The 14,297-nt window shown below is 36.7% G+C and overlaps 1 protein-coding gene across 7 annotated transcripts in view; it reads left to right on the plus strand.

Annotated features, from left to right (window-relative positions):
- The window catches only part of LOC139139093 (coiled-coil domain-containing protein 78-like), a 76,613-nt gene that overhangs the window by 31,357 nt on the left and 30,959 nt on the right, over positions 1-14,297 (plus strand). For 6 of the 7 annotated variants that reach the window (XM_070707860.1, XM_070707865.1, XM_070707862.1 and 3 more), the window contains 10 exons: positions 1,654-1,833; positions 2,955-3,128; positions 4,787-4,837; positions 5,618-5,706; positions 6,572-6,650; positions 6,829-6,954; positions 7,587-7,795; positions 9,253-9,435; positions 10,967-11,033; positions 12,825-12,925. In XM_070707860.1, the coding sequence (XP_070563961.1) occupies positions 1,654-1,833; positions 2,955-3,128; positions 4,787-4,837; positions 5,618-5,706; positions 6,572-6,650; positions 6,829-6,954; positions 7,587-7,795; positions 9,253-9,435; positions 10,967-11,033; positions 12,825-12,925 (1,259 nt within the window). The remainder of the gene's footprint in view (positions 1-1,653; positions 1,834-2,954; positions 3,129-4,786; positions 4,838-5,617; positions 5,707-6,571; positions 6,651-6,828; positions 6,955-7,586; positions 7,796-9,252; positions 9,436-10,966; positions 11,034-12,824; positions 12,926-14,297) is intronic. The other variant, XM_070707867.1, reaches the window with a different exon arrangement.

A 14,297-nucleotide genomic window follows, 5' to 3' on the forward strand; every position in this document is an offset into this window, starting at 1 on the left:
ACAAATACAATCAGGATGATCAATTGACATTATAGGTGTACATATACTTCTATCATATTACATCATACAAGTGTGTTATTAAACAGGAACTTCCCCTATAAAAACCAGATTATCGTAAATCTATGCAAATGTAAAAAAGCCACACTACTGATCGGATGTGCTGTGTTTAGTCCCAGAATCCCATAATTTTGCCATGTTTCAGGCGTTCATTGTCATCGAATCTTGCATATGATGTCTGTGAATATATAGCGACTAAACTTGATAAAAAAAAAGCATGTATTTTCCTAGTAAAACATAATATAACAGAATGGTTCTGTTTGTCCAAGGTAGTAGCAGGGTAATAGGCCTATCGGGTACTCCAGAATACAATATTTGCACACTGGCTGTTGTAGTGCTTTTTGGAAACCGGGCACACAGTGGAAAAGAAGTAATATTAAGATGTTGCAAATTACCGCTGTTAGCTGTATCTTTGTGCATTTTACTATACCCTAAAGGATCATCTAATCTTCGGAGAGATGTTGTGGATTTCAGTTATTAAAGCATATTGTCTTTTAAAATATCACTATTTTCAATCCTTAGCGGTGGATTTGGTCGATTAATTTTATGCGCTTAAACACATATTTGTGACGGCCAAATTGAGTTACAACTTGAAAATTATTTAGTCGTTAAAATCAAAGTTGTACATTTGTCACACTTTGGTAAGCATTTTAACCGAAGTTGCATTTGATCTCAAACTGTCTTTAATGGAAAAAAAATGCAAAACACCCAGCCAAGTGGGCTTTAACCCTTTCACCCCCAGTTCCCTATATACAGGTCCAACTTTACCATAGAAAACAATGGATTTGGGACAAACCATGGTAGTGAAAGGGTTAAGGCACATGCGTGAAAATGCATTGCATTTTGGTGTATTTCTGTGTTTTATCCATGTGCACGTTTTTGATTACTATGGACAATTGGCCGAATATGTCTCAGCTTCTACATGTACATATATAGTGCACATGCCATCCAGAACATATCCAAGATAGCATTCCACACACTTGTTATAAATCTGAAGAAAAATTGTTAACATCACACGAAAACAGTCAATCCTTGGCCCATTTGATGCCCCAGTCACGAATGTAAGATGTATAAATAATAAGGTTACATGTGTATCACAGAAATACCGCAAATGATGTGTGTGTAAATTGGCGCTGTGCATCACCCTCCACTTGGCGTCAGGCGATACACTGCGCCCAGTGTTTTGTTTGGCCCGGTACCCTGGTAAATGTTACCGGGGTTCCCCTTGGTATATCAATACAATTAGATTTATGGACAGCGGAAATGTTACCCGGGTTCCCAAATCATTTACCAACATTCCGGAACCTTAGCAAAAACACTGAGCGCCAATTTAATGTCCATGTGTATCCTTTACAGTATTTTCTTAATAACCTTATACAATGCAATGCTCTGTCAAGGCTTACATTTATACTGTGTATTTTGTAGACATGCCTGAGAGTGACAATAAAGGTACAGACATACTGATATGTTGTATAAAAGCAAAAAAAAATGAACCTCAAATTTTATAGTTCTTGTCCCTCAGAAGTAGTTTTATTGTATGTACATGTTAAACCAATGTCCATAACTCAACCAACTTCTCTCTAATTTTTCCTCAAGATACTATCACTTGAGAATGAGTTGATGGAATTGGGCATTGAGAAGGACAAACTTGGAAAGAAGTACCGGGATGTGAAGGAAAGACTGGATGACATGGAAAGAGACCGGAAAGAACTGGCCGATGAGTACGTTTCTCTGAAATCTAATTATGTGGCTTTGAGTAAGGAACATGAACGAGAGGTAAGAAAATCCCAGAGGATACAGCAATGAAATAGTGTAAGGGTACTGATGACAAGTTAATAAAAAGTTTTGAACTATAGTATTGGTTCATGTATGTATCATTATTTTAGAAGAAAACAAGTTTGTATGGAAATCGCAGTGAATGTCAGAAATGTCAGGTTTTTGGTCAGGATTGCTCCCTCCATCTGAAATCTGATCATATTTTATTTATCTTCATCAATTTTTAGTTTCATTCATGTGTTTAATCTTTCCCCTTCGCAGTCTACATTACTTTGCAACGTATACAAATACATACACCAAATGTAGTATTTGTTTTAGGTTGTGTGTACCTTGAAAGTGAAAGACTTCAAACTTTGCTCAAAGTTTCGTAAAGGAACTTTTAACTGTTCTCTTTGAAACTCAAGAATAGAAAATGGGGAATCACAATTCAAATTTTATTCTATGGCAAGACATGACCTTAAATTTATGCATATATTTATTTGACACTGAAAATGATGCAGTCCCTATGGGTGAAAAAGTAACTTTTGATTTTCACAAAAATGGACAGTGAAACTTTCCTTGCTCCTTGAGTTTTAAAATGAGCTGACACAAGAACTTGAGATCTGAAAAGTATTGTAAAAATTTGAGAGTTGCAATATCTGTCTCAAGACACAATGTGATAATCAGTGATCGTCACATTGCCTATTATGTCATTGTATCATTTTGCTGTGTTTGTTTGGTATTCAAAAATTTTTATCATGAGACCAATGTGTGTGATAGCACCTGTTGTGTACTGTTTGTTTGATTTTTTAAATGCTTTTGCTGTAAAAAGGAATTATTACGCCCTTACATGTACCTCCGGCAGGTAAGTAACAAAATGCAGGACTGGTGTATGATCTTGAAGGAGAATTCAGTTTATCGTTCATGATACACACTTTGCATGCTTCTTCTCGAAAATCATTGATTCTCATCACCATGGGTTTTTGCACATAATAATGCATGGTTCCATTCCTATCTTGCATGTTATTCTTATTTCGAAGTACGTTATAAACTTCTGATCTCCTACATGTCCCCGAGTGCGCACAGTAATATTAGCACCTAGTGTGTGTGTTTTTCTCTCATTCTGTCTCTCACATGTCCAGCTTGCAAAGAATGAAGAACTTGGCATTGAACTCCTTAACTTGGTCAATGCCAGGGCCACGTTACTAAAACAACAGGAAAACTTAGAACGGGCTCATGGGACATACAGTCAGGCCAATAATGAATTAGAGAGAATCCGAGCAATTGTTAGCAGACTTACAACCAAGAGGTTAAAGGTAACTTAGTTTGATAACTGTGCTTTCAAAGAATTTTAAGGGGTACTGTGATTCACCTCCAAGATTTCCTACTTTCAAATGTTCATGGACCAACAGGTTGCAATTCCTGAAAAAAAAAAAAAATTTCAACAATGTCTCACCAAGTTATTCGAAGTTCTCAAATTTGGCCGCATACAAGTACACAAAAAACACACAACATACTGTAATGTTTTGCAGGATCTCCTTCTTGTGTAATGCCGTATCAATCCCTTTCACAAAAATTTATCTCATCTTTCCTTTAAAAGTTCAGATTCTTCATGATAAATCGTGTTTGTCAAATTACCATTTTTCGAAAACTTCTCTCAAATAGATAATGCACGCTCATCATTTTCACTGAGATTTGGTAGACATGCACAACTGAATTTTCAATAATACTTCACCACTCCACTGATTTTTCAACTGAAGAATTTTCTAAAATATTCACAACTCATTTTGTAATATTTGTGAAATTATGGATTATTTGCATCAAACAAAAGATGCAACTTAAAATCTTTAAGATTTTTAAATTATTATGACAAAAAGTATATTTTGCAGAGGGAAAGAGTACATGTACTTTGTGGTAGTTCATGATAGAAGCTACTGGTGGATTGTTTGTTTTTTTCACACAAGTTGGAAACACAGAAGCCATTCCCATAGATCATATTCTAGTTTTACTGAAAGCATTTTCCCAAATACACTCAATTGCTGTAATTTTGGATGATTTTTTCATGATTTTTGTTCCAGAAAGGAAGGACATTTTCTCTTTTTTCCACTTTGTTGACCTGTCCAGGTCAAATTTTGATATCTTTTCATTTGAATCAATGACGTCATATACAAATAAAACAAAAATACTGAAAAATGCATCAAAAATTACAGCTAAATAAGGGGAGATAGATATTTTTCTGCATGTGGCGTATTTGTTCATAGACCCTGGAGAAAATGTTTTATTTGTTATCTGTATGGTATTAAAGGTGAACCAATTTAATGATAATATTCTGAATGAACTTTGAATTACCTACATGTATACCAGAGGCATGTTGTTAATAACGTCGAACTATAAAGCGCAATCAAAGTCACAATCATGTAGTAAAAATTATGTTCAGCATGTGGCTGGATTAGATGCGAGGTGATATTCCCACAGTGCTTCTCCAAAATATCAGGGGATCAGGATGTGTTGCATTCTGGGAATCACATCATGCATCAGACAAAGGGTAAACCAATGTACTGTATTTATGGTGCAGTAAAAATCATGCTGCTCTCTGTATTATTTGTGCTGGATGACTAGAATCCCACTTTAAAGATTTGTATTACTTGCATTTAAGCATATATTTACAAGACTCAACGGAAAAGGGATAAAACTTAAAGTTTTATTTTCCAAGAAATACAATTGCAATGAAAATAGAAGGGTACAAATTGTCTTTGAACAGCGTACAGCAAACTCTTATGAACACAGATGTGTCGTCTTTGATCAGAAAATCAAGAATGCTGGGCGTACTGGTTTTCCATCAGCAGTATATAATTGAACGTATCCTGACTGTGATCCTACATTTTTCTGTGAAAAGCTCACAGTCAGTGAAATACTCCATCACTAGTGCAATACCCCATCACTACTACAGTGTGCACGTCTTATTTTCAAACAGGCCGATGATCTGCTGACTTCAGAGAAGGAGAGATTAGAAATTGAAAAGAGGGTAAGGATGTAATCCATTCTGTGGAATGTTCCATTGTCAGCCATGTTGAATTTTCAATCATCAGACATGTTGTACACCACTGTAATGTTACACTCTCCATTGAAATCTGAGTCATTTTCATGATAAAACTCGTGTAATCTCCTAACACTGGGTTCTTAAAAGACTTGAGTTTCTTCACAGAGCAGGCTTAGTTCAAATTGAAAAAGAGACCTACACAATGGATTGAAAGATCTTACCATGTGAAATTGTCAGTGTTTAGAGTCAAACATGTTGGTACATGTATCACTGGATAAGAGTTAGCTGGCCCTTTGACAGTTTTCTTCATGTACTGGTAAATGAGGATTAAATGGATAAAAGTCACTCAGTGTTTTGTGGTGGGTTTTCATGGCAAGGAACAAGCAATTCTTTATCTTTTTAAAATCATCGCAAGCTATGAAAACACAAATTCGGAACCCAAATAAATATTGATTGATGACATATCACTACATTTTACAACCAGGTTTAGCATGTGTCCCAGGGTTACCTTCACCTCATCCGTGTATGTTTCCGGTAGTTGTCTGATATTAAGTGGTATAGCTTTCTTATCCAGCATTCATTCCATAAATACACATGTTCTGTCAGCCACTCTTTCAGCATTTCTCAAAATGCCATCAAGAAATTAGCAAAATAGCAAAATTAGCAAAAGTAATATCTGAAAACAATTCCTGTGTCCCTGTAAATTATTGGGAATTGTAATTCAGAGACAACATTACATAAGTTCTTTGTCGTTTCACTTTATAGCTATTCGGGACCTCACAGAGATACGGCAGAGAAATTGACAAACTCAGGAATCAGTATGATGAAGACCAGGAAAGACTGGAGTCAAAGTTGTAAGTTACAGATTATGTGTTTAGTTTTACCGGGGCTTTAGACAGTGTGAATAGAAGAGAATAGATGAGAATGAAAAAGAATAGACAAATAGAATAGATGAGAATGAAATAGAATAGATGAACAGAATAGATGAGAGAGAAATAGAATAGATGAGAAAGAAATAGATGGGGATAAACCCGAACTGAGTAAGGAAAAAGGGAAAAAAAAAAAAAAAAAAAAAAAAAGAAAAAAAAATGTGGTTCATCAGTATCAGTGCTGATATCGTCTTCTGGCGAACAGAAAAAGAACATAAGATTAACCCTTTGAGTGCGGTAATTTTTTCCCACCAAAATTTTGTTGCACTATTTTACCAATTTTTGTGATTTTTTTCTGTCATTTTTTTATAATTTTGGACCAGATTGACATAAATTTTCATAGGCTACAGTTTTTGGTCAACATTTTGGGAAAAATATGAAAAAAAAAATTAACAGGGTCATATTTTATAAAGGCAACAAAAATTGACTTTTGCACTCAAAGGGTTAAGTGTTTTTCTAATGAATGCTCTGTCAAAATTATTGTATATGTCAGTGACATACAAATTGTTGGAAACATTATGTCCATCAAATGAGTTTACTTAAAGAAGACCTATTTGGGTCAACAACTGTCATGCTGTGTTGATCTCGTTGTTATTGTAGCAGAAATTCAATGCAAACACAATGAAGTATCTAGATACAGGATCAGTTCATGACATCAAGAGGTTGAAGCTTTTCTTATTAAAATATACCGCTGTACGACATTTACACTCTGTGTGTACATTCCTTTAGTTGTATCCATGGTAACTCTCTGACAGCAGTCAGTCAATGACCACTGTGATTTGTTTAACAGGATCTCGTTGGGTAAAGAGCTACAAGACGCCAGGAAGATGGCCAGAGCAAGCCAGCACAGAGTGGCAGAACAGTCAACGGTAAGTAGATTCCACTCAGTGTGATACCATTGTATGTTTGCAATGCTTAGAACTGGGCCGCCTCAAAACTCTAGAGCACACAAAATCTTCTTTTATTTTCTTCAGATTTAAAATAATAATATGTGATGCGACCAAAACTAAGAATTCAGATAAAATTTCGCTTTCCTTTTTTTCACAGGAGCTGATCAGGGTGGGAAGTAAATGTCGTGAACTTGAAACAGAGAACAATAAACTGCAAATACAACTGAAAGAACTGAATGAAGAATACCGATCAAGATTAGTGAAATATGTAGAAGATATTGCTGTAAGTATATTTTGTGTTATCTTAATGAAAATGGATTGTGTATCTGTTATTGGGAAGGATGCATCTTCATGTTTTAAAATCTGACAATTACATTACAAATCTGATCAGCATAAGTATTGCAAGATGTAGCTTAAGGGCATGACTTTTTGAAAGTTCAAGATGTAAGAACTCAGAGATTACTCAGAAGTTCGTGAAGTAGTGTCTGTGTTGAAGTCATATATACAGTGGCCAATATCAACAAACTCAAAGCGTGCCTTTATATGGATGGCCAGCATTAGGACGCTTTTATTTTGTTGTAGCTTTGCTTATCTACCGGTAGATGCTTTGTGTTTCTTCACTATTGTGATCGTGAATATGAGTTAGGATGTCAGTTCACTTCTTAACAACATCAACTGAAATTATTCAAACAAATGTACAGATTATCAGCAAACTGACCATTTTAATATATTGTAAAGAGCATAACAAGATGCTACCTATAGCTAAAACACCTGTGTAGAAGAACTGACTTTTTACACAGAAAATACCATACGTTACAGCTATACAACTGTTAATACCTTTCAACCTTTGACCTTTGACCTTGAAGAAGTTGGAAACTTTGAAAGGTAACTGCGTTGTGTGTTACTTCTTGACAGGATTTTGTTGACAGTGGCAGTGGTATGCCACCGGGTGCAGAGGAACCCGTAAGCAGTTCCAAAATGACAAAGTACGTGGAGGACATGATGAGAGAATTGAAGAGATCTCACAGACTCCGAGAAGAGCAGCTGAGTAACGCTGCCAGGGCTTTCAAAGCGCAGGCTCAGAAAGTCGGCAAAAGACATGAAGAATTGTTGGTGGCATACAGGTAAGTCTTAAGAAAGACTATTAAAAAAAGGTTCTGAAAAAACTATGGTTAGACATAGATAATTTTGATTCGTTGCACCCTGTATGGCTGTGTAATCTTTTGATATTTAGGTTGTTTTATTCAGTCACACTACTTAAAAAAACAAAAAACCATAAATAGTTGAACTACAGCTGACAGTAGTACAGTGTAGTACAACTCTGAAAAGTGAGATTTATGACAAATAAAATTAAATTTATGGGAGTCTTCATATATGCAAGTACATGCAACTGCCATACCAGTTTATCAACATAATTGTTTGGTGGTAGCAGTAAAATACACAGCTGAATAACTTTATTGTGAAAACCAGGACTCTTCCATTCCAGCATAAACTCTTTCAGGACCTGTGTATTTCCTGGGTTTGTTTTCTGATTTGGTAAAACTTCCGGAAACTTGGCAAAATGTTTCTATATAATCCTGAACTGGAAACTTTGAATTTTATGATCGAACACAGTGAACAACCAATGTACATGTATGGGATGTTAGCTTTTAAGGGAGAATGCAACTTTGAGATAGATATTTGGACTCCAAATTTCTTTCCAGCCTTCCTTTGTCTACTATATAGGCTCATTTTGAGGCCTGTTGAGCAAAAAAAGTTTTTACCATCAAGTTTTTGTGAAAATCAAAAAGTTATTTGTCCTTACAAAGGGAATAGCAGCCATATTAAGTTTCAAATATGGTACATTTCTATGCCATTTGTTTCACTAATACTAAAATTTGCATCATAACACCTGATTGTTATTCTTGGTTATGAAAGTGGTTTCATTATTTGCCCCAAATTTCTGTACCATACAGTATTGGTTCACAGAAAATTTGCATGACATGTCCTTCCAAAATGGCCATTATTTTTATTTTTAGTATTTTGAGTGTTAATTCCATTCATTGCAGAATCAAAATCAAAGTCTCATGAGGTTAATAGTTTTCACTGGCTTACTTTTGTGAAAATTGAAAAATTAATTTTCCCCATACAGTTAACCTAGTCATGGTGGCCATTTTGAAATTTAGGTGTCAGTAAATTTTGGATAATCTGTTTCTGTAGTACAAAATTTTGCACCGTGATGCCAGACTTTATTCATGATTTTGAAAGTTCCCTTAGGGCAAGTTTGAGCAAACTTCAAAGCACATACTACCTTAAAGGTATACAGTCACCTGTAATCTAAATATGCCCATATATGGTCAAAGGGGTGTTCCTTGGTATTCAAAATGTCCATGTGAGGGCGCTGTTTTTAAAAAGCGGCCACCCGCTTAAAATCTGTGATTGGTTAGATTTTCTCTTTCCATGGTAACTGTGGCAAAATTTGAACAGGTGACAGTATACCTTTAAAAGAAAAGAAAAATTCCACTCAATTGATATTTATATGTACATGCACAGCATGTGCTCTCCTGTATAATTTTCTCAATGATATTTTTCTTCTGTCTAGGCTACTGCGACAACAAATTGAAGGTCAGAGATACACTGACATTGACCTTGGCATGGACGAGTATGATTTGAGGTTGACAGACACAGAGCTGGAATCAGAGAACAGAAGAGAAATCAACAAACTGAAAGAAGAGCTCGCGCATATCAGAGCGGTCGGCCATGATGCAATAAAAAAATCAGTCAGGTAACAGATCTTCCAATATATTCTCAGTCATGAAAAAAGGAAATTTAATTGTTTGAGTTTTGAGAAGAAAGGGCAAGCTGTACCGGTACCATTCAAAAGTTCTGATCCAATAAAAAGAATTTAATTTTTCACAGTAGTTTTAGAAGTAAGCTGTGTCTAATGTATGCAGGTACGGTACCTTAGTTGATGAGGAGGTGTAAGGCAAAACTGGAGGATTTTAGTTGTTTATACAACAAGTGTGGCTCTTCGTCCAGAGCAAATGTTGACATGCTACCCATATTCTCTGGTGTTGTCTTCAATGCAAGAACTTTTTACTCAATTAAATGTACAAGTATAATGGATAAACTCATAGAAATTTTCAGAGAATTATAATAACTTGAATTTGTGGCTGATTTTGAAAATTTATAAAATTGCAAAAATTCATTAAAATATCAAAAATTAAGGCTTTCTGTGCTAATTTATCATGCATTTTTGCTTTGCTAAATGTCATTCTATGTTGTTGTATTATGTACACACCGAAGAGACACAAATCTGTGTCCCAACTGACATCAGGCAAATGAGTAGTCTCGTTTACCAGACCTCGTCGCTTCGCGCCACTGCAAAGTGCGCCGCTGGCGGTAGGACATGGCGAGTCGCGGAGCGACGAGCTTCGAGTCGCGAAGCGACGAGGGTCTGGTGACTACCACTGCATTCCACTGTGATGACGCATCAGGACGGGCGGAGAACCAATTTAAATATGACCCTTGACCTACTTGAATATTCAATCCGAAAAACCAAGACAAATGCATGTGTTTTCAATATGCGATAGTCAACATCGAGCTCGTCGCAAATGTCCGGGGCAAATGTACTCTGTAGACAGTGACCATGCTGAAACTCCCGTGAAAATATACGGAGAGCATGTGAAGACAACAGCCAACAGACTTCCCGTACCCAGTTGGCAAGTTTACGAAGACGTCATTCCCCCCCCCCCCCCCCCCCCCCCGGTAGAAAAGCTGCAATTGCTTCAATTTGCTCGTCTTTCAGGCATTCTATGGCTAATTTTTCTTTGCCACAATCGATTGCTTTCCTAAGTTCGGCTGTCAGCCCCATTTTCGCCAGTTGAATTTACGCACGTCCGCGTACTGTGAATGCCCAGTGCGTCGTTTGGGGAATCCGAGGGAATCCTTTTATGTGTGTCATATCATTGTGTAGTCGAGCTTATTGACGTTGTCAGTCATAGAAGTTCCTCATAGTTGTTGGTAGATATTTTTACAAGCCCCTCCTTCTATTGAATATGCATCAAAGTTTGCCTGTTGTCGTGGTTGTCGATTGAGCCATGTGATTGGTGGGTATAAATATCTTGGAATGCGGAAGTCAGTAGTCTCCAGACCCCGTCGCCCAGCCAGTGGAAAAATTACTTCATGTTCCTACCGCCAGCGGCGCACTTTGCACTGGCGAAGCGACGCGGTCTGGAAGCGAGACTAGCAAATGAGCAGATCAGCATGAAATTGATGTATTGTGTAAAGTTACTTCACTCTTTTTTTTACTTCAGTTTTGATGACGATGCGAACTGGGGATCACTTAGGAAACAGCTACGTGAATTTACACTCAACACACAGGTTAGTAGTTATCTCCGAACAACTTAAAAAAATGTCAGGCAATAGCGCCCTCTAGTGTCTATTATACTACTGATATGTTGTCATGGTAACATGCACACACACGCACACACACATAGACTGAAGAGAATGCCAATTATCTGAAAGTATACACCTACACAAACAATCATCCCTGCAGTCAAGGATTTTGGTGTCATTGTGTCAACGCCAACAATGTTATCAACAAGTCGGCCATAAACATCGGAATTGATTTCATAGTCATGTTGACAGGGTTATTAAAGAACACACAAATGGAAAATGCTGGCATGAATCGCTGATATGATTTCTCATTATACTGAGCTCTCAATTTACTGTTTAACTATCCCCTGGAGAATGCGTTCATACTTTGCAATCTGTTTTCTCTGTAAAACCATTCTGTGATTAATCTGACCTGTGTTATCGTTTGTCAGTCTATTCGGCGGCGGTGTCTGTGAGATATTCACGCTGTCTGATTTGCAGCAAGATTGAATGCAATGAGCAAATGATTAGCTTCTGCCTGAGGCTTTCTCGCAACCACATGAAGACATCTTTTCATCTTTTTGAAGTACCCATCTCAGCTCTGGGGCTCCAAAACACCTTTCAGTAATGGGGGACATAAATAGACCCAGATTATTCAAACTGTGAACATTGTTTATCACAGCATGTGATATGTGTTCATGTATTTCAATTTACCGATTGTAAATTTACTGTCATGTACATCAGAACACAGACTACCCCCTTTTCTTGTTTGCAAGTTTATTGAACCCTGTATTCTTTCCTCTTCTGTGGCTTGATCAATTTACAGGAAATGGGGGTGGGGGAAAAGACCGCATATGAATTGGAAAATCAGAAAGCCTTAGCAACTGCACCGTCGAACCAAATATGGCATTGATTTTGAAACAGCATCATAGCTACAGACATATTGAAAAAAAATATAAAGCACATCAATTTTGTTTAATGCTAAGTGGCTTTATCCTGTTGAGCATGTCACATCCACAAGAAGCCTTTCATTTCACCTGAAACTCACGATGAAGTCTGTAAAATTGTTCAGTCTGGACTTTGTTATCGAGCAAGGATAATGAGATCCAGATTCAATTTACGTTTGACGGGCGATATCATCAATTGCTGATGCGACATATTTGTATCATCACAACTTATGATGCATACTACATTACAATTGATATTTATCTCTTTGAAAGTATTATCGGCTCTGCTGTCAAGCACACAAAGCTGATCCAAAATGTGACTTTACAATGTTTTGAGCTAGCACATGTCAGCAGCAGTATGGAAAAATTTGAATTTTAATAGTCCCAAAATTCTCTGATCCAGGTCCCTCTTTATTTGACATGCCAGACTTCAGAGATTGTCAAATTCAGATTTCTTATGAGTTTCATAAAATTGTCATTATTTTTGTTAAATTTTTAGGACACTTTACTCATTTTGAACAGCTTTAACAAAACATATCCCAATAACTGTTTGTGGGATTGGTTCATATTTATTTCTTAAAACCACCTCACTCCAATTCCCTGCAAAGAGGTCCACATTCACCATTGATAAAAATAGGTTTGGGCCAAGCCATCGCGGCGAACAAGTTATATGCTAAAAACTTGCCGCTGCAACTTCTCAAAGGTTGACAAATCAATGCAGTGCAGCTGATTGCTGTCCAACCAGGCCTTGATTTCTTTATTAGGAATTTCAAAAATGACTCTTTTTTGTTTTATGAATTTTTGGAGTATTTCTGACCAGTTTTATTGAATTTTTTGTCTCTGCTTGCAGCAAGAGTTGGAAGCAGAGAGGGCAGCCCTGTTGACCAGATGCACCATGGCAGAAGAATCCCTGGCAGAATGCCAAGAGTACATTGATAAACATCTAGTCAGGTGAGTGAGAAGGGCCAATCACAAGGGAGATTTAAGCTGGGGACAAACCCTTGTGAAAGCATTGGTAGGAATATACTCGACATTTCTGTGACTGATATTTATTTCTTAAGGAAGAGTGAGAATAATATTGAGTCAGTTGCACATACACAGACAGTATGTGTCATTAAAGCAGGGAAATTGCTCACAACTACAGTGAATCTCGGTGATGACAAAGAAATTAAGATAAAGAATTTAAATCTATGTGTTTCACCTGAGAGAACAGACCCCTCCGATCTAAAAATGCAATGTAGCAGCCAGTGTGCTCCTTTCGAGAATATTTAGTCTGACAGCAAAGCATTGAGTAAATGTATTCCCTGTGATGATTTCATTGTTTTAGTGGAATGGTTAGTACTGTATACCTTTTGTGCTGGGCTACACAACCCTTATGTTGTTTTGGTTCATCCAAAGCTTTTTTGAAATTTGATTCCGAAAGATTGGAGAGAGTAATGTTGCTTAGCATATTCCTTTCACTAACGACACACCTTGGCATCATTGTCCAATGATGAGTACACGGAAATTTTCCATACAGCTGCACTGCTTTATAGACAAATCATCTCACATAGACGATGGAATAAGAGAATAATCTCTCAGACGATACTGTACATAATGTATATCCTGCGGAAATGCATGTTGTAAGCTCATACAGAAAAATGCCTTTTAAGGAGATTTGCGTACTTATTCAACGTACAAGGATAAAACCAAGATAAGACACAAAATATGATCATATTTTAGCCAGATGGGGGGACTGGGAAAATCCAACAGCACTTGCTCATTCCACCAATTGACTCATGTTATATACATGTACACATTTCATGGAACACCCTTGCAATTCGTGGCTTTCTCCTCATGTTGAATGAAATCCTTTTTTGACGATAGTAAATTAATGAACATCAATACAACAGAGTTTTAACAGTAGTGTACGGAAGGATGGTTTCCAGAAATATGCGTATGTCTTCAGGCTGCTCCATCTTCAAAAGGACATGATATTTTTCTGACATTTTCAGTCTAATCAGAAACACAAGGAATATTACTCAAGCTAATGATTTCCTGTTTGAAACATTTACTGGGATAAAAATACTGTGAAAATATGCGCTATCTGCAATGAATCCTATTACAAAGATTAAAAGAGAATACCCTGTGAGAAAAAAATCCACTACAGTTATACTGTTTTTGAATTGGGGATGAAACTGATTGTATGTAGTAACTTTCACTAGTGAAATTCATGAGCTGGAAGATACATTGCAGGAATATGTTTTATTCACTGAATATCTATATGTGTTAACTGTAGATTACTTGAGTTGTAGAAATGCACACTGCATGTGTAACTTGTACC

Source organism: Ptychodera flava, chromosome 8 (genome assembly GCF_041260155.1).
Source record: "Ptychodera flava strain L36383 chromosome 8, AS_Pfla_20210202, whole genome shotgun sequence".
Taxonomy (NCBI): domain Eukaryota; kingdom Metazoa; phylum Hemichordata; class Enteropneusta; family Ptychoderidae; genus Ptychodera; species Ptychodera flava.